Source organism: Genypterus blacodes, unplaced genomic scaffold (genome assembly GCF_046128005.1).
Source record: "Genypterus blacodes isolate CSIRO-AG114 ecotype Tasmania unplaced genomic scaffold, CSIRO-AGI_Gbla_v1 ptg000033l_1, whole genome shotgun sequence".
Lineage (NCBI taxonomy): Eukaryota > Metazoa > Chordata > Actinopteri > Ophidiiformes > Ophidiidae > Genypterus > Genypterus blacodes.
In genome coordinates, this window is record NW_027466846.1 from 2,840,259 (window position 1) to 2,866,271 (window position 26,013).

The 26,013-nt window shown below is 40.5% G+C and overlaps 2 protein-coding genes across 3 annotated transcripts in view; both read right to left on the reverse strand.

Annotated features, from left to right (window-relative positions):
* brf1a (BRF1 general transcription factor IIIB subunit a) overlaps window positions 1–8,300 on the reverse strand; it is a 72,602-nt gene extending 64,302 nt beyond the window's left edge. Inside the window, exons 1-4 of the mRNA XM_076146672.1 lie at window positions 8,092–8,300; window positions 4,367–4,575; window positions 2,642–2,722; window positions 239–412 (exon numbers count right to left, since the gene is read on the reverse strand). Of these exons, the coding sequence (XP_076002787.1) occupies window positions 239–412; window positions 2,642–2,722; window positions 4,367–4,550 (439 nt within the window). The 5' untranslated portion in view covers window positions 4,551–4,575; window positions 8,092–8,300. The remainder of the gene's footprint in view (window positions 1–238; window positions 413–2,641; window positions 2,723–4,366; window positions 4,576–8,091) is intronic.
* Window positions 8,301–10,289: 1,989 nt separating this feature from the next.
* Window positions 10,290–20,680, reverse strand: zfyve21 (zinc finger, FYVE domain containing 21). 2 transcript variants are annotated; one of them, XM_076146633.1, is made up of 8 exons: window positions 20,495–20,680; window positions 18,909–18,959; window positions 17,324–17,492; window positions 16,327–16,402; window positions 15,605–15,696; window positions 15,330–15,401; window positions 13,924–14,054; window positions 10,290–13,566 (listed from the first exon to the last, which is right to left on the reverse strand). In XM_076146633.1, the coding sequence occupies exons 1-8, from the start codon at window positions 20,618–20,620 to the stop codon at window positions 13,531–13,533; spliced, it is 753 nt and encodes a 250-aa protein (XP_076002748.1). In that variant the 5' UTR covers window positions 20,621–20,680; the 3' UTR covers window positions 10,290–13,530. The 2 variants fall into 2 exon arrangements, with proteins under 2 accessions (XP_076002748.1, XP_076002750.1); XM_076146635.1 differs by lacking the exon at window positions 15,330–15,401.
* Window positions 20,681–26,013: the final 5,333 nt, after the last annotated feature.

Here is a 26,013-nt window from a genome sequence, read left to right on the forward strand (position 1 = left end):
TTCACAGATACTCCAGCTCCCCAGCATATAGTCAACTTCATAGAAAGACAACATTACAGAGGCCCAATATGTGAACTTGCCACCAACACTGGACAGGTACTACGTACAACACAAGCAGTTTGGTCACAGTACTTATACTTGTACTTTCTGCATTGGTAGGGAAAGGCACCTTGGTTTAGCTTAGATTGACTCTGAACACTACGAAGGATAAAACCATAAGTAAAAGCAAGAAGGATACGTGGCGTTCCCTCCGTGCGGCAGACCATGTAGAGACAGGCGGCAATGACGTGGGCCGCCCTGCGGCCCTGCGTCAGGTGTTTGCCCAGAGCCATCCTGTAGAAGTTGAAGGCCATGTCCAGATGGTGCTTGTTCATCTGCAGCTGGTGACCCAATGTGTTGATGTGATGTTTCGCTGAAGAAACACAAACACATAGACATGTCAGTACAAATAAACAATACTGATACACAAAAAAGGTTCACTGGTTTGGGATTTGAAAGGGGTTTTGTCACTGTAGAGCCACACTTGCATTGTAGTCTCAATGCATAGAATCACTGATGTTGTGGCAAAGTATCCCTGCTCTGAACAGCAACATGTACCTGATCGTAAGCATATGTCATGCTGTGGACCAAAGTAATGGTTAGCAGAACACAAAAAACAGGTAGGTACACACACACACACACACACTTACAACACAACTACAGCACAGTGTGTCTTCAGTTATGTTTTTTTAAAGATATATTTAATATTAAACGTATCCATCACCAGCCTCTAGTGCCAACTCTGATACTGGAGGATAAATGTCATTAGAAACAGGAAGTTGGCATTCCGACCACTGCTGTGTGCATTGTGCAGTGCACTCAACTATCTATTGATCTCTATCTCGGATGTTTTTTTTTTTTGTTTTTTTTTAAACCAATTTTAACATTTTCAGGGCGGAGTAACAGGTAACTATCCATGTTTAACAGAACATGTGAAAAGAGTGCTCGTGCTCTCTCTCTCTCTCTCTCTCTCTCTCTCTCTCTCTCTCTCTCTCTCTCTCTCTCTCTCTCTCTCTCTCTCTCTCTCTCTCTCTCTCTCTCTCTCTCTCTCTCTCTCTCTCTCTCTCTCTCTCTCTCTCTCTCTCTCTCTCTCTCTCTCTCTCTCTCTCTCTCTCTCTCTCTCTCTCTCTCTCTCTCTCTCTCTCTCTCAAATTGTTATCGTGATTATTCTTATTACATCTTGAAGTCTTTATTATGTTGCAGGGTTTAGTGGGTAGCGAGTGACGAAAGTGAGACAAATGTATTATTTTAACTGCAGAATGTGGTAAGGTGGGAGACAGAGTGTTGTGATGCAAGACAGAATAAGCAATTCCATGCTGACTGTGGCAATTTTCCAACATTTCTGGGAAAATGTCAGGAAATTCGTGGCTGTACTAGGACATTGGTTCACTGGACACTTTTTTTGCAAGTTGTGGCATTCTGGAAATATCTAAGCCTTTGAAGGGAGCGCTTTGAATCCAATGTTGCCATTTCTTCAACAGTACAAACACAGAAGTAACGCACACCACAATGAGAGCTAAATGTATAGGATCTTGTGGATGTTTTGAGTGTTTCTATCACTAGGTCACAGGTGAAAAGGGGCCAAAGAAAAAGAAACTGTGCCTCTTTGAGTGCGAGAGCGTTCTGAACAGGTCTAAACACAGATATGGCCTAATTCTCCTGTACTGAAATTCAGAGTACAGTGGTGATGTTGGTGGAAGCAGGAAGCGAGTGAGGACTTTATCTCCAGACATGAATCAGTCTGCAGCTGAGGAGACACAGCAGACAGCACCTGGGGACATTTCAGGTGGAGAGAAGGAAGAGGAGCTGCTCCATTCTCAGCAGCACTCACTGAGCCACAGACTGACATATTACTACCCTTCTGATTGACTCACACACACACACACACACAGCATGACTAGTCTATCCACACACATAGAACATTACAAACTTGCTCCTTCCTTCCTTCTTTCCTGCCCCTCCCTCTCTCTCTCCCTCCCCCTCTCCCTGTTACTCAGTGTCTGCAGCAGTGTGACAGCTCTGTGAGTCTGCAGCTTCCTGTCTTCCCTGTGGCTCTGAACCATCAGTGTGCCGATGACACTCACTGCAGTAAACAGCTGCTTTGTGTCTAATCTGCACTCACAAAACTTCTTCTTTTTTTTTGCCTGCAAACAAAAGGCCTGTATCCGTCTCCGGAAGTTGTAGATGAGTTTTCTCAAGCCAGAGTAAACTGAAGTGTAGGTGGTTCGTCAAGGAATTTGCAACCATACCATCTCAATCCTTCACTTCAGCTCTTCTTTGTATTTAGAGAGCATTGTGACAATTGCTATTTCACTTCATTATACATCTCATATACTGTATATCAATTAACAATCCAACTTTCACAGCTCCATACTGCCTCTGGGCCATGTCAACGTTCAGTTTGACGCTGGTCAGATGAATTGCCGTCTTCCAGCACTACTCTTCAATTTGATAGAACTATACAACAATAGACAAAGACAAAGAAATGGCCCTCAGACAATGAGACAGAGCAACAGAATGACTGAATAACAGACTGGACGGAACAATGGAACGATAAAGTCAACTTTACTGCAGTGTGTGGCGCCCCCTGGTGGTCGCTTACCTCTCTGCAGTGTTTGGGCCCTCGACTCCCTCCCCACTGCCATGAGGTGTCCATCTCCAAACGAGGGAAGCTTTGGTCCGCCTGAAGACAGAACAGAGGTGACGACTCGTTACAAGACTGCTTGGATCAAGGATGAATAGAAGATAAAAGAGATAAGACATATGACAAATCTTGTTCCAAATCCAAGAGAAATTAATACAAGTTGAGAATGTAAGTGTTAGGACTCACAGCAACAGCCTAGGTGTGAATAGCCCACCTCTTAGTGTGTGTGTGTGTGTGTGTGTGTGTGTGTGTGTGTGTGTTAGAGGCTGACATTTTTTCGGGAATCCCATAGGAAACGGGATTCACGCGGGAATCCTGCGGGACGGGAGTCAATTTTACTATTGATCACGTGATTGGGACGGGAGATGATTAAAAAGTCAACGAGAGCAGACGGGAGCGGGAACCAACCAAAAGGACCAAAGAACAAAACAAAAACAATACAGGACAGGCACCGCCATTTTTCTAGTTTTCTTTCGATAAGCCTACACTGCAACGCAAGTCAAAAGAACTACATGGCCCGGTAGCAAGCAAGTACCAGCGGATGAACTGATGAGATCAAAAATGAGTTGCAATGGAAAGTCCATAACAACAACCTTTCTGTTATGCTCAAACCACTGGAAGGGAAGTCACAGATTGTTCCTAACTTCATAAGAGTGTGACGGAATGAACACGCAGTATGCCGCTTGTAAGACGTGTTCAATAATGATCAAATACGCCACTGAGTCAGAGACGAGTGGTCTCAAGAGGCATACGTGCAAGTTAAATTCGGGGAAAAATCTTTTAAAATAAAACTGCAGAACACAAAAATATCTAAAAAAGAATGGGGAGAAGATCAAATCAAATTCAATGTATTGCCTAAAGACTAAAAGAAAAAAAAATGGGAGCGGTACAGGAGCGGGAGTCATCCTGAATGGGAGCGGGATGGGAGTGGGAGTCATTTTACCGGGAGTGGGACGGGACAGGAATTTTTTTTTGACTCTGGCCCGGGATTGGGACGGGACAAGGTTTTCTTCTGTGGGAGTAAAACGGGACAGGAGGGAAAATCCACTCCCGTGTCACCATCTAGGATGTGTGTGTGTGTGTGTGTGTGTGTGTGTGTGTGTGTGTGTGTGTGTGTCCTCACTCACTCAGCAACAAACAATTACAAACAGAACTAAACAAAAATATGCAGTGAGCAGGAATGTATTATTAAAGGGATTTCTGTTCAATATGTTGCTATCAGAAAGTTATTATGAAGCTTCCTGATACTGCAGCAGGGGGAACTGAAAACTGGCCTGTGTTATGGTTAGACTGGACACCCAAGACCATAACACTAAGTTCACACCTGCTAAAGCTTTGGGTTCCTATTAGTAGTGCACCATAAAAAGTGAGCACCTCTGTTTATAACAGCTTCTCACTCCTACCCCTGGATGTGACCAATGAGCCTGAATGTAACCAATTACCTTTGTCCATATAATTGGGTTTGCCTGAATTTCTTTGTAACATCTGAGTGAATAACAAGTCATCAAGTCAACTTAAAACTTACAAGATCAGGTACATAAAATTCCTGTCGATACAACCAAAAAGCTGCCTTCATCAGCATTAAACCACATAAATGTCTAAAATATAAGAACTTTGCCCATTACAGTCTCTTTCATTTGTCCAACTATAAATACGCATCAGCAGATCCAGCTTCCTACTTACCTTCTCTACTGACAAACTGTCCAACTGCCGACATCCCTCCGCCTCCCGACTCCACGAACTCCACCTCGGACACGATGATGTTGTCCTCCAGCACGGAGCCGCAGCCCATGCAGACCGCATCGCCTCTGGCCTGGTCCACATCGATGTCTGTGCTCCCACAGTTCTTACACGCCTTGGAGCTCATGGTGTCCAGCTGCACCACTCAAAGCCTGAAAGGTTAGAGAGGGAATTCAGACATCAGGGTTCAAAACACAATCAAGACATGAGATTGTTTGTGTCAAACTTTTTACATACAGATTTAAATCCCCAATGTTCTACACACTTTGCAGACCTGTTTATTTGAATTGGGTTCCTTTCATAGCCCTGAAGTAAGAATTTGAGTTATCCTGACTTTCAAATACAATTTCTAACTTTTCAAGAACCCAAAGTAATCAATCTACCAAAATACCAAACACAATAACAAAAAGCAGTGATCATGCAACCAATCATCCATGTAAATCCTAACTGTGTGTATGAATGTGTCCTGTTGAACACTGAAAAACCAAATGTTCAAACTGTCAATGTATCGTGCTTAGTCATTTGAGTTTTAAGTGTAAAGTTCGAGGCTCCACTTTTGCCAATTCCCCAACTTTTCCATAACTTTTTAGCAGTGAAAAACCGAAAGCAACCTTTGCAACTACAATGGAATTGTACTCAAATTGCAAAAAAAATGTTAACCAATAAGTTTAAGTAATTGGATTAATGGTGCAAATTTCTAGGTATTGATATTAAGCAAAAGCATTCATGTGATTCATGTTGCACCATACCTACTCAAACAAAAGGACCTTAAAAAGCATTAGAATCTCTAGGTTTTGGAACTGTGACCCGAAGATTTTGTGAAAAACGACCGAGCCAAAAGAGACGAGAAGATTTGTCCACAACATTTTGTACCATTTTTCAAACCTCAGAGATTTTGAGTTTGTTACCACAGTATATGACAAACTTAAATATTGCAAATAACACAGAAATAGATGTTTTAAGTAAACATAGGTGCAAAATTGTGATTTAGCTTTCATAACTACTATTTCAACTAAAGTTAGCATGTCGTCACTCCGACACCAACAAAACATTGTTCCTGTACCATAACCATAAGTTAAGATTTGAATCATTAAACTAAATCTTACTTTCCATTCATTTCACTACATTTTGAATGCACTGTGTTTTCCTTTTCATCATGGGACAATGTTTCATAAAGAAAACAAAATCTTTGGAAGGAGTTGTTGAATCCATAATAGGAATTATATAAATAGTATGAACATCATTTCAGTTGGATAACGTGATAATAGACAAAAGTGTGTGGGGTGACGTGTGTCTTCCAGTGTTACAGCTGAACAGAGAAGGACACCGATGACAGTGCAGTGGGATTTACTGATGTTGCTAGAACATTCAAGGTAGGGCTTCAAAGTCTTACTGCCTTCATGGAAGAAGTGTCATATTTCTACACAGCTGACAGTAGTTAGGGTTTGATTGCTTTTGACACTGGACATCTGGGCCCGCACTCACATAAGGCCAGAGCCTCCTCATTCAATCTACTGCAGTCCGGATTGTAGGCATCTCACATTTATCCAGAGTCTGTTTGCATTTTTACAGCTTAATCAGTGAGTTAGTTTGTTGTTAGCCGTCTTCATGGCTCTCAGTCAGGCTGGGGCTGTGGGTGCTACACAGAGAGGCTGAGTGAGGGGACGCTGTGTTCAGACAGACAGATGCCAGCAGGAAGCAAGCTGCCTGAGAAGGATGGAGGCAGAGGCAGAGCCAGTGAGCAGGAGAGGCACAGGAGGCGGTTTATAAGCTTACTGTCTATGGCAAAACAGATTTGGTGAATATATGGTTTAGGTTTGTTTTTGTCATAATAGCAACCAATACAACACACTAAATGACATTGCACATTTACATCAATAACGCAAAAAAAAATGTAACTTCTGCTAAATCACATCTTTCTCATCTTCTCTCACACTCGTGTGTATTCCATGTCACTCCAACAACTGACCAGACATCAACTTTCTCTCCTGCAACAAGTTATAGATGCAGGTTTGACCTCCCATTTCAGCTACCATAATATGATAAGATTAGAAATAGGCATTGCTGTCTCAACATCTCAAAGGGTTTTAAGGGCTCACAACAGAAGTTCCTGGCGAGGCCCAAAGCTCTCTAGGAAGACAAGGAAGTCCTAAACAAAGTCCTAAAAACCTTAACGTATAGGGGAAAGGTAGAAGCCTTGACCAATATCAGCTCTCCTTCCTCTTATTTGGTCTTCAAGTAGGTATATGTTGGGTCATGGTCCTGCTGCAGTATGAATCCTTCTCTACAAAGATCCAAGCCAGTGTGTACTGTATTACATGTCTCTGAAGAATGGAGTGGCACTTTTCTTTTGTCAGGATGTAGTTGACTCAGTTCAGGTCTCCAACTCGAGATCAGGCATATTCCCACCACCATGTTTCACAGTTGTTTTGATTTTGCACTGTGGTTTAGATCTCTCTCTCTGCTGTTCTCCTCCTTACATAAACCCTTCTGATACCGACCTCAACCTCAAACTTGGATTCATAAGGAAATATAACTTTTTTCCAGTGATCCAGTGAGCCTTCTTGTGACAATACTTTTGCAGAATGTAGTCTCTTGTTCTTCATTCGGCACATTCTGTATCTGTGATGAGGTTGCTGTTCCCTTTTCTCAGTGAACTAAGCTTTGTGTGTTGGTCTCCTGATGATATGGTCAATATTGCTCTGCCTGATTGTACTTTGGATACAATTGATCCAGTCTCAGCAAAGCTTTGGTTAGTTAAATTGGATTTGTGAATGAGCAATAGTGCAAAATCTTCAATATTTCCTCTACATTTAACATACATGTCATAACTTCACTTTGATTTAAATATTTAGAAATCCTCAAACTGTTTATTTCCTGATTTGAAAGATGTGTTCTCTTGGACCTAACAATGTGATAAACTGTTATTTTCTTTACTAAACAAACCTCAATGGGAGATGAGTGCATGAGGTCGAGTCTCTCTTGCATGGATGTATGCAGCATCCAGCTTAGTTTAACTCTACAATTTTACAGTTTTCCCCTTGAATCATATGCTTTTATTTCTTTCATTTTAGAGTGAAGGAAAAAGTATTACAAAACCGATGTTCTGTCTCTGACCACAACTCCATTAACCCTGTCAATATGGATGATTAGGCTGTATCTTTATGTGTATCTGTATCATCTTGATCATTATTTCATCGTCGTTTTCAAAGAACTCACCCTAACATATTGGCTGTATTTGCATATTTCAGAGTTTGACTGAGTTGTTGCTGTGGAGAGTGTGTAAGCATGTTGTCCCTGGTGGGCTCTGCAGGGCTCAGGCTGAACTTTACCGGCTTCTGCTGCTCCTCTCCAACCGTAATTAGCTACGTGGCACTGTTCAGCTCCCGGTGTCTCCTTCACGCTCAGTGTTTCATGCAAGATAGACAAACGGGCAGCTGCTTGGTCTGGCTAGCTTCAGAACTGTCAGACTATACCTGTGTTTAAGGTTTAATCCTAACATGTTTACCGGCTCACGTGGATTTTCTGTTTACAGTAGATAGGACGCTAGCTAACATGTTAGCTAACAGGCTCCTAACACAGACAGTGACAACATGCAATGAGGTAAACAGTGACCTGTTACCGTAAAGCACACAAATAACACTGGAGTGTATACACGGTAAACATACCTACAGTCCCGTTAAATCCAGCTGGAATAGTGTGAAACCACGCTGCCGGCGGACGCGTGGCAGCGTCACGACAAAAAAACAACCGTTTTTGACAATAATGCTACTTCATAGAGAGTTTGTCATTTATTGTCTGTTTTATCTCGTTGTCATTACGTTATTTCAACGGGTGACAGCTCCACGCTCTCACTAATGATGTAATATCAGAGAAATCCTCCAAACACACCCAGCATGTGCGTCTGATGCTGGGAGACACGGACTAAACCAACAGTCAGCAGGGGTGGAGCCGCACCTGCCTGGGGGTTTCTAATGTGAACTTTCTTTGCGGTGCGTCCATTTAAGGTAGATAAAGGTAGAAAGTTTAAGGATGTGATAAAAAAAAAAGAATGTGAAATCGCACATATAGGTGATCTTCTTTAAACATATGGTTTCTGTAACAGATATTTCCCCCTACTTGGATCATCAATGACCGCGTCCACACTGCGCGTGGCGTTTGGGTCGCTCTGAATTTTTAGGGACTCGAAAAATCAGATGAAATACAATAATTTCAACAAAAGCAATGAAATACAAAATGAAATAAATTGCTAGGTATTAAAAATGAAATTGCAAGAAATATCCATGAAGACACTTATAACTAATAAAACAATAAAATAGTTGAAATGAACATTAAAATGCTCTCACTTCTTGTGTCCTGGGTTCGATTATGTTTGTACACCTTTTTAAGCATACAACACTTAAACCATCTTCCTCTCATCCATACATCTACTCACACTACTGATAAGACTGATTGCATTAAATTCATTGTTTTCCTTTAGTTAATATTAAATGAATAGCATTTGTTTTGCTCCAACACTTTGATATACATTGGCATTATGTTCACTTTGGTTACCGGATCTTTGTACTTAAGAACAACTTTTAAAAATTCTTGAGCTTTTTGAAATTTAAATACCTGACAAAATGCTGAAACACACATTGATATATATGCTTAAAACACATCAAATCAGAGCAAATGTAATAAGATTTAAGTAAACATGGTGTAAGTTCAGCTTTACCAACTTCCCCTATAAATAAACTTGACTTGACTAGATCATCTTGACCATTGATGGGAGATGGAAATGGGAGCGATGCGGAAAAAAACCCCGGAACAAAATAACTTGGACCTACAGCTGTTTGAAGAAAGTGAAGGAAACAGGTCTACTGCAGTGAGGCCTGATGGTAAGACACAAGAAGCACATGCCTCGCGTAACAGTAAGACATGCATATGATGTGGTCAAGGTTGTTGGGAGCATTTCAGTTGGTAGCTCAGGCTTATAGTATATCAGGACTTTGAGAGGCAGGAGGCATGAGGTTTAGAGTCTTAATGGATGCTGGAGTCACAGTTCAGAGGCTAAAACCTTTCAGGACTTGTGTGACTTTGCGGTTCTGGAGCAATTTCGGTAATTAGATGCACTATAGTGTAGTGCATATCATAGTATAGTGACTATACTATAGGAATGCTACCTATATAAAAGTGGTATTGCAGGGTGATGGAGATACTTCTGATTGCTCTGGCCTTTTGCATAAACCCATTGGAAAAAATTGGAATCATATAGTCAATAGTTACCAAAGTACTACAGAAATGTATGAAACCTGTAACTACTGTTGATGCATACGTCACCAGAACAATCAATTTATAGCGTTGACAGGAAAATCTAAATGTAGAGACAAAAACTTGCGTGCACCAATTTCACTGTTCAGTCTATGAAGATTCAGAGATTGAATGAAAATCTGAATATACGTAATCGTATACTCCGATTCATGTATGTCAATCTTGAACTTTTCTCTTGCCTCTGATACTAGAAGCTGTTGAAGAGTTGGTGCCCTTAATGTTCCACTTCGCAAAACTGAACACGTTTCATTCTTGGTTTCTGGTGTAGTGCAAGTTAGGGTTCACCCAGAGCACCCTGATGAAAAGTTTGAGATGATCCTGGGGAATGACTTGGCAGGAGATGGTGTATGGGCTCAGCAGGTTGGACTTAAGGCAGGTCCAGTGTTTTCATTAAATCAGTTGTCTTGAGAATGAAAATGAAAGGACGAAACGAAAAACTTCTGATCGATTTAAGGGGGGCGCGAAAGAAAAAGTTTGGGAACCACTGCCTTAATGTCATTTTCAATTAAACTCAGACATGACTGTTCCAAAGTACTCAGGCAACACCACAAACTTATAAACATTTGATTTTATTTAACAGGATAGTCAAAGGGTGTATATCATGTTCAGTTTAATTAATAAAAATGAAGCAGTAGGACACAAAGTTCTAAAATTACGGTCATAAAGTGCAGGAACAAACACTGGCTGAGTAATGACTTGGTAAAGGTAAACATAGTGCAAACTTACATCAACATATTAATGAACTTTCAATCACTGCAAGGACTGCACAATTAATCACATATGATAATGACAGTGGAAAGTCAATTTTAAGCCTTTCACTAATTTAACTAACTAATTATGTGTGACATTGTGAAGGTCTTAGGTACAGTATGTGACAATCTTCTGTTGGAAGTGTTCATCCCATGTTAATGCATCAAAAATCAAGAAATTTGTAAAAATCTTAAAATCTGCAGGAATTCAACATATAATCAGAAAAACTAAATAATGATTTATGTCATATGAATTATATTTGAATCCTAAAAAATGGCCTATTAGTTAATTGTTGAATAAAATAAAAATCTCAAAATCGCTCAGCTCTAACTTGATCAGACAATGAGTTGATAATGGGTCCAAATTCAGTTTTGAGAGGCATCGATTGCTAGACCACAAGCAGCTAAAACTAGAAGAGGGGCTACATTTTACAGGCACGTCTACACCGGGACACTTGTGTGTAGCATTGGTATTTTCATGGTAACATAGTGTTAAGTGGTACACTGATTTAGAACATTGCTTCGATTGTTTAACTACTTTGTTGTAGGTGCTACAATTTGACAAAATGGACAAAAAAATAGATAATTGTGCAGCCCTTGAGTCCATCTTCATCACAAACAGCTGCACAGATAAAAGTGTTGACCAAAAGACAGTACAAAAAAACTTGCTGCTGATGGAAATAAACTGGTTAATCTTATGACATCACGTGTGAGTACACGTTTGTACACACAATCCACCTCTGTCTCTCTTACAAAAAGCCTCAAACCTAATTATACAACCAGTGATTTAAATCTTTCTTCGAATTTCTTAGGTGCGCAGCATAAAAAAAGTGTTGATGTCACAGGAGCGGGCAGGGAGGTGATTAGTGTTCTTCGGGTATAGGACCTAAGAGTTACAGCAAGACTAACCATCAGCAAATCCATCTGAGAGTCACATTTCACATCGAGCTTGACTAACTCTCAACTTATAGTGTTCCAATTAGTCAGAATTTCCAACAGTTTGTTTCACTCCAGCCTGGAAAAACCACTACAGCCATCTGGAAGCAGGATTATTGTGTGGCACAGAATGTTACACTTCCAGATAAAGTGGATAACCAGAAAATAGTTTCAAATATTGTAAATATACACGTGTAAATCTCCAGATTGGCATCACTGGAGTTGGGGTTTGGTTACGTTTTATGTACACCATTGAACCTGTGTTTCATTGAAAAACAATCTGAAGATTGTCAAAACGTAATAACCTACTGGGATGGACATTTTTATGTTTGTATTCGTTTGTTTATTTGGTTTGGAACACAGCAAACAGGGTGAGGCTCAGAATGAAGGTGACCAGTTTATTCTACTGGCCTATCTTTACAATTTTCCCTATTAAGGTTAGAATTGGCCTTTCACAGCAACCAATCAATGTCAGCCAAAACCACTAGATCCAAACCGAATTTGAGGCAGGTCTAATAATAATAATAATAATAATAATAATCTGCATTCTCAGAACTCAGAAAAGGGGAAAAACTAACCAAATATGTAAATGAAGTGTTCAGATAATAACAGAAATCACTGTATACAAATGTTACAAAAACTATACTCATACTTCAGATTTAAAAAGTTATGCAAGTACATACAGACCTTGTGTTAAAGTAGTAATATTTAACAAAATATCTTATACAAAACCTCAATACATGAAACTACATTTAAAGCATTTATTTAAGTGTTGTATGTGTGGAAAGTCTTCACTACAATCAGTGAATAGTCTGTAGTTTCATTAGACACTGAGGCGTAAATACGTGTAGCAGAAAGCTGAATTATGAACAAAATGTACAGAGGAGAGGTCCACTAGAACCAAGGGACAACAAACTTTCACTCCTTTCATTTGAAAACTTTTAATAAACGGCTGAAAAAAAAGGGAAAAATCCACCCTGGGGAGTCTGACACTGTGATGTTTAGTGCATTCTTGGAATTATGTTGAGCGTTTGGACAGAAATTGGAAAGTCTATATTATAATTGGTAAGCGGACAAGGAAAGCCAGAGAGGAAGTCAACAATGGTGTGTTGTGGCTTCACCACTCTGTATCCATCCCATCATGTTGCTGCATTGCATTTTCTGCTCCTGTATAAATCAGCTGTGGGACATTATTGCAGAAGCTCAAAATGCCCGAACTGTTGTCAATATCTCAACATGAGAGAAAATCATCAAATGAATTTAAATAAGTAGATTTAGTGATCATAGAAATGCAAATGACATCACAAGAGTCTATTTTTCTGTGTTCAAGTGCCAGTAGGTGGATTTAACCTGAAAGACTGTGCTTTATCTGGAAGATCTTAGTTCAAACTCCTTCAACAATCCACTGACAAGCGGTCTTTGGGCGAGACACTGAAGTCCTACAACTCCTACCAGTTGATCCTGACCTCTGAGGAGTAAACACGTGATTTCTGCTATGAAGTAAAAATGGTTGTTGACACACACTTTAACAGCCACGTATCATAAAATCATTGTGTTGTCACAAAGTACACCGGCCTGTTGTCGGATTTATGGTTTCTACCCAACGGTGATACATTGTTAAGACAGCTGTGATAGACAGTGGAAGCTTTGCAGTGTTTACTTATATGTGGATAAAAAAGGTTATCAGACAAAACTGACTGTGTCTCATTCTCAAATCTGACAACTTAAAATGGACAAGCGTCTCCCAAAACCAAAGAATATCAATCATACTGGGGAGCGTCATAAACACTGCAGGCCCTGATATAAGCATTAAATCAAAGAGGAACAAAATAACCTTCTGATGTAAACTAAATGACAAAATGTTAACAATATGCCTACTTATGGTTCAAAGTCCTGGTTATAGAGGTAATAAACTATTTTCCTCCACAAATTTCTCCTAAAATGTAACCATCAGAAGAACCGATATCAAGAGCTGAAGAGGAATCAGATGGATGAGCAGAAACTGAACTGGCGTATTTAAAATAAAAATGGTACCAAACCCCGCTGAGACGGATAGAAAACACTTGGGTGTGTGCTGCCTGGAGTTCTATCTTGCAGGCTCGCTGCATGTCACTGGTCCCGAGCTTCATACAGCAGTTTGGCTGCCTGGAGGGGAAAAAACATCTTAAATGCAGAGTAAACACAAGAAGCTACTGAATCTAACAAAGGCTAGAGCCCGACATGTGAGTTGAAAGCTGACAGTAGCCACATTGGTCAGATTCAGATGTCATTGCTTTGTTTTGGTCAAGTCAAAACTTCATATTTAGGTTCTGTGATAAAGTTGAGTTATTCATTGTATCTCTCTATCTGGTACAATAGATTTCAAATACGGCCAATTCATATCAGAATACACTTTTTGGTCTAGATGTATGTAGAAGTAATACATATTGTGTAAGTCAGCCTCAGTGAATGCACAAGTCACACATCCACGTGTCCAATCTGTGCATAGAACTGTTAATGTACCTTGTGCATGGCAGCCAACCAGAGTGAAGCAACCTTCTTGTCATCCACTGCCTCCATTCGGAGGTGCTGGGAATCCTGGCAGCCCATTGGCTTGTAGTGAAGCATCATGCCGCTGGCCCGAGATGTTCCTCCTTCACACCACACACACACACAATGTGTTATTATGTCTGTTTTTGTCTATCTGTCAAAGTTCTAAATTACATTTGTTTTAGTGAAAATAAAATAAAACTGAACACCACATAAAACTTGTTTAAAATGTGAACGCATGCAGGCATCTATATGATGCTATAATCTATAGATGCAATTATGAATAAACAACTTGAAGTTGACTGAAAATAACGATTTTTAGAAAAATACAATAGCAAAACACATAGCAATGAGTTTTAAAAACAAGATGAAGGAACACTAAACATAAAAGTTGGTTTTTTGATAAAAAAAAGTTTACCAAAAACAAAACAGCAGGGGTGGACTGTTTTACAAACACAGCAACATTACAACAGCAGGTGGTGAGAGGTAAAGGTCAAAACATTTGATCTGTTTGAGCACATTCATGTTCACCAACAGTGAAACATTTCCCAAAAGCATCTCAGTATGATTAGTCTCGAAAAGGATGCCGGTTCATTTCTGCTTCCCCATGTTACTCATATGACCTACAGAGCTGTCAGTAATATTCACATACATGAATAACTTTCTTCTAAAGCCTCATAGTAAGGATGTCGATCCCTGTGTGTACAAGACCACAGAAACTTCTACTCCTTCACTTACGCAGCTACACAGCTCTGTGGCCAAAGTCCGTTTCCACCATGGAGCGTCCATCAGGATGGAGCTCAGCTACACCCACTACTACATCACTTTGAACAGAGCCAGCTGAATTGCCGTGTCTGATTGAAATACGTCCTGGACGCCTCCCGCAGGAGGTATTAAGGTCAAGGAACACTGGGTATAGCCCCTAAATATGGTGGGGGTGTTATAGTGCCCATCTGAGTTGGTCCCGGTTGGAAAAGCTGTAGGACACAGCTAAGGGAGAGGGAGAGAGACTTCTTACCTAACATGCTGCCCCAGTGCCAGATAAATGGCGATGGCTGGATGGATGGAATCATAAATGAACTGTATGAAGGAAACATGTAATTCCTACCACTAATTATTCTGGGTAAAATTGTTCATAGGAACTTAGGCAGTGAAGGCATCCTTAATGAGAAATCATGAAAAAATGGGAGGGCTCAACTAAGCTCCACAGAGACTTTGTGATGCTTTTGGGAATACTGAAAGGTAAAACATGAAGCGGAGCGACTGTCATGTCTTCTGTTTCCATGCAGGTTTAAGCACACAGACACTGAGGCAAACAAAGGGAGAGCAGCAAGTGATCCAACACAGAACAGATCTACATGTCATCAACCAGAGCTAACCTTCAGAGATATAGTGACTGTCCAGCAGACTGGTGTAAGTATGAATGTCACTCTCTGAGTGCAGAAGAAGAGCTGAACCGCCAAAGTTAACGCAGCAGAGAGAAGTTAATAAGAAATCAGAGAAAAGACAAAAAAGTTTAGGTGTTAATTAATCAGAAATCACTCAAGTGGTTAGTGCATCAACTCAAAGAAAAACTTTACACAATATGTTGTTTTAGGGCTTAAATGCAGGTAGAGTTGAATTCCAGCACGTTTTCTAGTTTTCAGAGCCTCACCTCCTGGGCTTGTCCCATCTGTCAAAATCTGCATGCTGGAGATCCGAGACAACTCCACCTCAAAGTGACTTTCACCGTCCAGGAACAGATACCTGAGGTTTGGGTCGGAAAGAATATGTGCTCTTACTTCACTGAGGGGAAATATCCTCAAGTATTCAAGTCATTTAATACAATGTGTGCTATCAAGTTCTCCTGATCTTGGTCAGTCAACAAGGTTATTGACCAAACATAATGGGGGGGGAAAAAAAGGAGTTTAAGAATTTGTCCAAAGAAAAGTACAGTTATTAGAGTAATTAAATGATTGTAAGAAATGTTTACTTGTATTCATCTATTTGTGAAAGAAAAGGCAAAAAATCAATATACAAATGTATTGCACACACACAGGTATGTTTAATGTGGTACACACAATGATAGCAAATGATGTGATTGAAGACACCTGTGATACTAATTAAAGAAAATGAAGTGTGCTTGGAAAAAATCACTGGAACCCAATTATTTCTTATCACTTCCAAGAGCTATCAATAACTTTCTCCTGGTTATTGTCATCGTTTCATTATTGGCAATATTATATTATATCAATATATGTTTTTATTTGTTGGATTGGAATGGTGCCAAAGCCTTTAGCCACATCTGTGTACGCTTCAGCTCCGAGGCTACAGCGACCAAACTGGCAAACTCGGCATTGATGAGGCTTTTGAACTAAGCTTCTAAGTCTGCGCTACCTGTGGTTGTTGGAGAGGCGGCACGTCATGGTTTCAGACTTGTCTGATGTGCCCAAAGTAACAACGAAGGCTCCACCTGGAAAAAGATGGTTTCCACATGTAAAACAAAGAAACTCAGGAAGCTCTTGTCAAAAAAAGACGCTTCCTGAAGCACAGGAAGTATATACTGAGATTGAAACAAAATGATTTATTTTTCCCCACAGACCATTTGTGTCATTTCAAAGTAACACATTTAAAATGTAAAATAAGACAAATGCTGCTTTATATTTACAAGCTGTCTTTGTTCAATATTTTTCATTGTACTGTTATATTTATGACCTAGTAGCAACTCTTGAATAAAGCATGTGTGGCCTCGTGCTGCAGGCATTCAGCGAGTTTACATTTACATTACATTACGACCGTCTCAAAAAAGACGCTTTTATCCAAAGCGACTTACATTACATTACCACCCTTCACAGAGGGGGGAGCAATTGATGGTTCGGTGCCTTGCTCAGGGGCACCTCGGCAGGGAGCCCTCCGGTTCCCAAGCGGACGCTCTACCCACTTAGCTACTCCCTCCTCAGGGAGTTCACCCCCCGCAGTGAACCAGCATGCTATAGATTTTTCATTAAGTTCTTTGCTGAGCCTAACAGTTGCCATCACATTCAAGATACATTCTTAAGAGTAGATGCAGGGTTGAATCCAGCAGTTTCCACCTTTAGGCCAGACATCACTCTGTTCACACTGAACCACTGATGGAGTTCACACCGAACAACCTCAGAGATCCCCCAATCACTAAATGAGATGACTGACCATACCTTTTGGACACTAGTGTGCTAATTAGCATAAGGGAAGCTAATCACAGCACTTATTTAGCATGACGCATGATTAAGAATGATTTAGTTTGAATAACCAGCCTAATCTGTGTTTGGCAGAGGTTCCCTCGTCTGTGTTATTGGGTTGTAGGGACAAAGTTAGTGTTGGTTCATTTGATCCGTTTTAAGATTTAGAGTCTCACCTCCCAGAAGTACTTTGAGCTGCTTGTCGTAAAACTCCATCTCTTTTTGGGACAGCAGGCAGCACTCGGCACACTGCCGCACGGGATCCACAAAACACATGCGGGGCAGCACCACCTTCTTACTGCAGCATTTATCACAGAAACACCTGCCACACCGCCGACAGTGGTGCTGAGGGAGGAAGACTGGCACTGTTTAGAACGTGTCTTCTAATGTACAGGTACGCATTCAACACAAGAAACATGGACGAACATAATGCATGGAAATGGGCGTGCGTGGGAAACCTTTCCCTGAATAACTGCATATGGTGCTATGTTTAAGTATATATGTACAGTTAGGCAGTTTATGATCAAGTTGTTGAATGTTCCATGTCAAACCTGTGTAAATATTCATGATGAAAGACATTCTCATTGCAGTTTTCAATATGCCCAGCAGGCAGCAGCATCACACGAGTAATGCTAGCTATGTCGGCTATGACGAGAAGTAAAACCTTCAAATAACAACCGTCTCAAAAATACAGGCGCTGAGGTCTGAGTATATTTCCATGCAGTATGCCTCCTCCAACTGCATTTCCTTAATGGGCCGTCTCAAACTTGTCACGTAAATGCAGAATCCTACTGTGTCCCTACAATGTCTAAATAGTAGATCTCCGTTAGAAAAGTGTTTAACCACTGCAGCTGAGCTCACATAATGTGAACAGAAGTGCAGAGTCTGAAGCTTTTTATAACACATGGCAGCATGATCACATGTGTCATCATTCAAATGATAAATGGCCATAAGCGTTTTAGAAACTCAGGAACATTGCTTCACTTCCCATTAAATCAATTTCCATGTTATTATCAGAACTGTACTTTTTGGATACACGGTCACACGTATGTTTATCAGCACTCTGAATAAGTCAGCAGCTTGCAAAACAAAGAAACAAGCGGAAACATTAAATACGTAACGTAAATGAAGCACTTTGATTCCCTTCACTGTTGTTGTTCTGTTGTCGTCAATGTTGTTGCTGCTGCTGCATGTGTTGGTAAACTACACGACTTAAAGTTTCTAATTTTCACAATTGTCACAGTACTTGAAGCATGCAGGGAACTCCCTAACGAAGGCAGAAATAGATACTGCTCCACATAGCCCTGATAAGACGTTTCCTAATTTATTTCCAAAACCGGCCAACAAGCACAAGCCAACAATTTAGACTTCTCGTTTTAGCTTAGAATTCACTGCCTTCCTTTACAAGAGCTAATGTGGAAATACATCCTGGACACAGCAGCTAATGTGGTCAAAGGAAAAAATACATCTCCTGACCTGATTATACTATTATTACTGCAATTATGCAAAGAAATGAGGAAAGTAAACAGTAGAGCCATAGATGGACAGTGTAACAGTGTCAGTAGCATATTTGCCTCTTTGTTTCACCACAGAGCCCTCAGTTTGTCTCAGTGCCAAAGTAAATATGAACACAAGCCAGGGGGGAAAAACTGTTCTCTACAGAGAACAAATAAAAGTTTGGAACGTCTTCAGCTTGTTTGTCTCTCTCCTCTCTTTTTTTCAGACTTTCGGGTAAAGCTGTGTCACAAAAATGAAACCAACCTTTCTTCTGATGAAGTCGAATTTGGTGTCACACTGCATACATCTCTGACACTGCAGGAGAGAAAAACAGGATGTTACACAACACGCTGCCTTCTGTGTTTAAGTTCAACAGAAGCTGGAATAAAATACAACCCACCAAAATGTTTGAACTGAAATCCTGTTACATTTTGTCCTAATCTTCTAACAGACAATAAAAACATGGCTAACCAGGAGGGAGGATGATTAAATAAGGGGGAAATGGGGTCTGTTTGGTTTTGAAAGTGTCCACAAAGACAACAAACTTTAACAAACTGGAGTTCTAGTCAAAGTTCCACTATATACAACATCTGATCATTACTTTAAGAGACATCCTGCTAAAAGAAACATCAGAACAGAATGCAGCTGAAACAGAACAGCAATTAGTCAACGGTATATAGTCCAAAAGTAAAAGTAAAATTTGTGACTCAAGTCCAAATGGAGCATAAGTCAAAGTGACTTTAGTCCACATCACTGCACTGGATCATCTCAAAGTTCATATAGCTGACAAACCACAGGGTGTGTACTTGAATCAAATGATTTAAATATGAGTGACAGTGACTTCAGACTAAGACGTGGCATAGTTAAAAGAAAAGGATTTGCAACTCAATATTGAAGTCGAGTTTAAGAAATGCAACTGTAGTCTACACCGCTGACAATTATTTACTTTTACATATACATCGGTTGGGCAGTCATGACCTGTCGAACACTTCAACTTGTGCGTTTGTGTATGTGTTAACATGTCACAAACACAAACTGCACTGGACTACTAGCACAACAGCTAAAGTTGACAGGCTAAGCAGGTGGACTCTGCCGTTAGCCTGAGCTCAAACCAGAGCCTGTAGTGACTTTATGGATTGGTGTTGATGGTAAACGCCATGACAGAAACAGTGTTAGTTTGTCCCGGGCCGCAGTGAACGGGAGGTTGTTATTTCAATCCGATAGGTTGGTTGTCCATGTTTGCCTGCTACGCCCAGACCGCGGGCCAACTACAGGTCCAAGCAGTGTGAAGTTCACTCAGAGGAGCCAGGCTCTCACAGGACATCGCTTTATCTCAAAAATAAAAGCACATTATTCATACGCCGCGTAGTGCGCCACAATTGAAGAGAAAAATGGGCAGCGATTTATAATTTAACCACCCCGTCATTAGTTTATTAAATTTACTAAAGTATTCTACATGAGATATTTTGTACTTTCTCGCACAACATTTCAACGTCCACTTTCACTTGCGACCCTTTCATGTGGACTCTTTTGTTCATATCGTGAACCTTCCAACACATTCCCCGTTGCATGATAAATGACCTTAACATTCAGACTTACGACATTACTAATGCATTTTCTTTTATTCGTCATATTGTCATCGCCTCTTGTACGAACTTAATTTGAATATGCACGCTTTAATTCCTTAATCATAACAGATATTTTCAGTATTCGTTCCTATTTATTTGAATCTTTTATTTTGGAAATCCTAACCGGAAAATAGTTTAACAATGTAGCCAGCTTCTGTCTGTACGTCCGTATGTCCGTGTGTCAATTTTCGCTGGAGGAAATAACCCTGCCGCCGCTCTCACCTCTTTATCCGGGACCCATTGCGGTTCGTCAAGAGAGAAGGGGCTGTTGAAGGCTCCGTTCTCCGGCACCATGCGCAGCCCGCTGGGGCTCCGGACAAGCTTTTTTCCGTCAGGAAGTGCAGACATTTTCCTCCGATCAGCGGAGACTTCTGCTCGGTCGCCACCTCCTGCGTCGACACACCTACTCACCCGATTGGCAGATATTTCAACCAATCACTGCTTCCGTGTGATAGCACGTGACGTCACGTCAGCGCAATGTTGTGGTTCATACAGCCCCGGCCATTGGCTGAAAGGGCACTCACAGAAACGTAACATTATTTCAGTTACTATAATAATGCGATCGAGATATGATACGATACAGATTATAAATTTATTATCTATGTAAATTAAAATAGAAACACTCAAGAACTGATAGGAAATGGTCCGTTATAGGTAAAAGGTGTTTATAACATGATTACCTTTACTCTAACAAATTGCTGTAAAAAAAAAAAAACAGCCAAATTCTAACAACATAATACTGTAAACTATTAATACAGTACTATATTGTAGGAAACAATGCATTCTGGGCAATATTTTCCGTTTTCCGTAAATTTCAGTTATATATTGTGAACTGCGTTGCATTGTGGGGGTGAATTGAATCAAGCCCCGGCAAATACGGAACGCTGCAGTGTTTCTAGAGGACCCATGTTGGACCGAGCGTCGAGGCCAACTTTATTTTCAAACATTATCCTCTGAATCCTGCACTTTATGAGCAAGTTTATAAGTTTATGAGCAAGTTGTGAGGTAAGTTGAGAGGTATGTTTAATATTTCGGCATTTTGTTTTTTTTACTACCGTCGATAAAACAAAACAAAATTAAACAAAATTCTGAAAAAACTGATCAGTAACGTTACGAGGCTAGCTTGCAGTGACTGGAGAGCATCATCATCTTTATCAGTAACATTTTTTTATCTTCAAGGTTTTTGGATAGTTCAAAGCAGTTTGTCATATTCGGGGTTTTATTTTCAGCTGGCTAGTAACTAAAAGCATTTGGTGCTTATGGTTTGCGTAGTTTGGTCTCCTTTTTTTTTGCATTTTTACCTGGATGGCTATCATTAGCTGTAGCTAACGTTCAAAAAGTAATTTCAATAGAGCAGGTTAAAGCACTTTTTAATCACAAGTAAAACATTAATTGAAAGTGACAACAACACTAACAGTTTCCCCAGAAAGCATGCTTGGAGAAACTGTTTGTGTTGTCGTCACTTTCAATATATGTTTTACTCGTGATCAAAAAGTGCTCTATTAAAATTACTTTTCGAACGTTAGCTAAAACTAAGAATAGCCATCCAGGTAAACGTGCAAAAAAAGAGACCAAACTTCCAAAACCCTAAGCACAATATGCTTTTAGCTGCTAGCCAGCTGAAAATAAAACCCCGAATATGACAAGCTTTTTTTAACTATTCAAAAACCTTGACGATAAAGCAGCATTAGCGTGTGGCAAGCTAGCTTCGCAACGTTACTTCTACGTTTACTACTAAAGTTGAATTGTGTCGACGATAGTAAAAAAAAACAACGCCGAAATATTGAACTTACCTATCATCTTACCTCACAACTTGCTCATAAAGTGCAGAATTCAGGTGGATAATCGTTGAAAGTGAAGTTGGTTTCGCCGCTCCGTTCAACGTCTCCTCTGGAAATACTGTAGAATTCCGTATTTACCGGGCCTTGATTCAAATCACCCCCACAATGCAATGCGATTCACAATATATTACTGAAATTTACGGAAAACGGTAAGTATTGCCCAGAATGCATTGTTTTTTAAAAGTACTGTATTAATGTTTAACAGTATTATACTGTCAGAATTTGGCTATTTTTTTACAGCAATTTCTTACAGTGTATGTAGGTAGTCCGTCATGTCTACAAATAAAATGTGTTATTATTATTATTATTATTATTATTATGTCCTGTTTAAATGTAGTTTTCACTGTTTCTCGTGCATGGAGGCACTTAAAGAAGCCCTGGGTATTGTTGGCAGTCGAAATATAATAGCCTGGGGCAAAACCGAAATGTTCTGGACATACGAACACCGATGAAAAAAGAAAGTCAAACTTATCAGAGGCCGAGACTGTACCACCACTGTTGATGGGTCATATTTGTCTTCATTAATTATTATCAACTTGTCACACATAGGTTTAGGAATACTGTGTGTGTGTGTGTGTGTGCGCGCGCGCGTGCGCACGTGCGTGCGTGTTGTCACACATACACACAAATTAGCTGCATTTTCTTTTTTCTTCTTGCATAGAAACCCATTCATTCAAGCACGATTTTATTTTCATAATTTGTTACATTCTTCAAGGTATTAACATTAAAGATTCCATAAAAAGTCCATCCAGGGGGTTTCGATAGGTAAAGGTAAGCACTGTGGCAGTAACAATACAATATTTAGAAAATGTACTCTTGGTACTTGAGTACTTTTAAAAACAAGTACTTCAGTACTTTTACTTGTACTTGAGTAAAATTTTACTTTTACTAAACATCTGACTGTAGTACTTTTACTTGTACTTGAGTAAAATTTAACAAGCGGTATCTGTACTTTTACTTAAGTAATGAAGCTGTGTACTCTGTTCGCCTCTGGTAGAGGACAGTCCTGCTTCATCTAGTGCAGGGGTCATGAATTAAAAGTAGCCAGGGTCCGAATGAAAAGAAACACAACCAGTGAAGGTCCGAGAACATTTTTTTTATTATTATTATGAGTTCCTTTTGAGCACGGCATTTACAAAAACAGAAAAAACGCAGGTGTTTAATGAATCAGTGCCTTAACTGTTTCAAATGGGGGAAAAAAATCATATATTTGGAACCTTAAGCACACAAAAAAACTTTATAAATTAAAATCTAGAAAGTGCTTGTTACATTGGAGATAAACCAAAATGATCTTATTGAACAATAACATCTTTTAAGTATTTTTAACACCTGAACTTAATGAGAGAAGTGGGCTTTTGGCTGCCCTGCAAGGATCTTGGGAGGCAGTAGCTCAGTGGGTAGAGCTTCCGCTTGGGAACCAGAGGGTCGCCGGTTCGAGCCCCTGCCGAGCAAGGCACCGAACCCTCAATTGCTCCCCCCTCTGCGAAGGGTGGTAATGTAATGTAAGTCGCTTTGGATAAAAGCGTCTGCCAAATGCTCGTAATGTAATGTAATCTTAAACCTGGGATTAAATGGTGAAGAAGCCATTCTCAAGCACATGTCAAGGTGCTCATTGGTGAACCTGGAACGATATTTAGTTTTTATTATGTTCAGTGTCGAGAATGCTGCTTCACAGCAGTAGGTTGAGCCAAACATACTCAAAATGTGCAGGGCTACCGTCTTCAGTGTTGGGAAAGCTGTCTCTGAGACTGTTTGGATCCAGAAAGATGCAGCATCACTTCCTCCAACTGGCTCTTTTAGTACCACATTGGACTGAAGATCTGTAAGTTCCAGCTGAAGACACCCAGCATTTTCCCACTTGAAGATGTCACATACTTCATTGGAAAACCGTCTGATCTCAGTGATGAGAAATGGGTTCTGAATAAACAGACTGAGCTGGTCTCCTCCATCCCATCGCTGAATGGCTTCTTATGTCGCTGAATGGCTTCTTATGTCCCAGTATCCACGCAATTCTAAGAGAACACTCATTAGCGCGTTGCTGAGCAGTGAATGCATTCACCATAATCCTGGAAGATCGATCATACTGTGCCCTTAATTGAGTGATTTTCAGCAAGCGAATGGCTGAGTCAAGGGGGTATGTTTGGGAGAATGTGTTGTGCCTAGTTTCATAGTGCCGCTTGATATTACCGCTTTTCACGAGAGCGACCGTCTCGGAACAAATAAGACACACAGGTTTTGTGCTGCCATCTGGTAATACAAACAAGTAAACGACAGTCCATTCTTCTTTAAAAGCCCCGTTTTCTGAATCAACTTTTCTCTTTTTGGAGCATGCCATTTCACCTGTTCTCTCCCCTACTCCTGCAGCGATCTGTCGTCTGCTCTCTCTCTCCGCTGACTCGCTGCTGGTGGCTAAAAATAGCAGCACAGTAGCAGCAGCCCATGGACGCACAAGCACAGCTCATTGGTTGACTTGCATCACGTGCTTCCCCCGGACAGACGCTTTGAAAGGATGCTCCCTGGGCTGTATCAATAACACGGTAAGCGGCGTACGTGAAGTTATGTGCGGTCGGAAAATGTGCATTAAATTATTTATTTAAATGAGGTCCGGTCCGGATCAGAAGGCTCGTGGGTCCGGATCCAGACCGAGGTCCGCTAATTCATGACCTCTTATCTAGTGAATGGAAGTCAAGGGTAGAGGACAGTCCTGATTCATCTAGTGGATGCAAGTCAAGAGTAATCATAGGCTCTTTTCTTATTATTTTCACAGTGGCCTTGTCACAGCGGCGCCATTAGGGGCACCGGCCACTTGACCTTCCATCACTCACGCTATCGCGCAGTTGTGTAACGGGTGGTGTATGGACCCAATTGCAGTACAAAGTACTCAGAATCACTGGTAAAGTTCAACGGTTTACTGACACTCCGGCAGACAGGCAGACAGCACAGAAACACAGTGACAGGCGGCGATCGGTCGAGTGGGCAGGCAGGCAGTCGATCCAGCAAAGGTACCAGGAAGGAGCAGGCAGGCGGGTAGTCAGGAACAGGCGGGCGGTCAGGATACCTGGGAATAGTGATGTGACATTTGAAGCGAGGCCCCGAGGCTTGAGCAAAAAGGGGCGTGCCAGATGAAGCCCCGGTTCGAGGCTTGTGCCATAAAAATCCCCTGACTGATGACAAACGAGGCCTCGGATTCTGTGGGACACGTCATTGGTTTATTTTGAGTGTCGCTACCGCATAAAGAGGGTTCGAGCCTTGCAGCACTTCTCGTGGGTTTTGAGTTGGCGTTTGGTGTTGGTGAGAGGTAGGTTGTGCGTTGGTTAAGTGTTAGTGGTTAAAGTTCAGTTACTATATCATAGATTATATCAGTTATTATTATTATTATACTGCATTAGATTAGATTATTAGGTTAGAATAGTGTTTAGTAGGCTAGTTGACTTAGTCAACTAGCCTACTAAACACTATTCTAACCTATATAGCAACTAGTGTTGCTATATATCTATATGACCTATACATCTATATTATTATCTACATTAGTATATTATTATCTACATTAGTATATTATTATCTATATTATTATTATAGAGTATAGACTAATTGTAGACTACTTGTGGGCTAGGTGTAGGCTAGGTAGGCTTCTGCCTATCACCATGGAGCCACCCAGAAAGAGGAGGACTTCTCCTGTCTGGGAACATTTTGAATTGGTAGCTCAAAACAAGGTAGGTCACAATTGTATTTGAGTTTCATAAAGTCATCATTATTATCTCCTCCATAGCCTACATATAATCTTTCCTTATGTGTTTCTTGTCATAATGAAGGTAAAGTGCTTGCTGTGTCACAAGGAGCTCACTTACAGCAACAACACCTCCTCCATGATCAGGCATTACAGAGCAATACATGAGAATG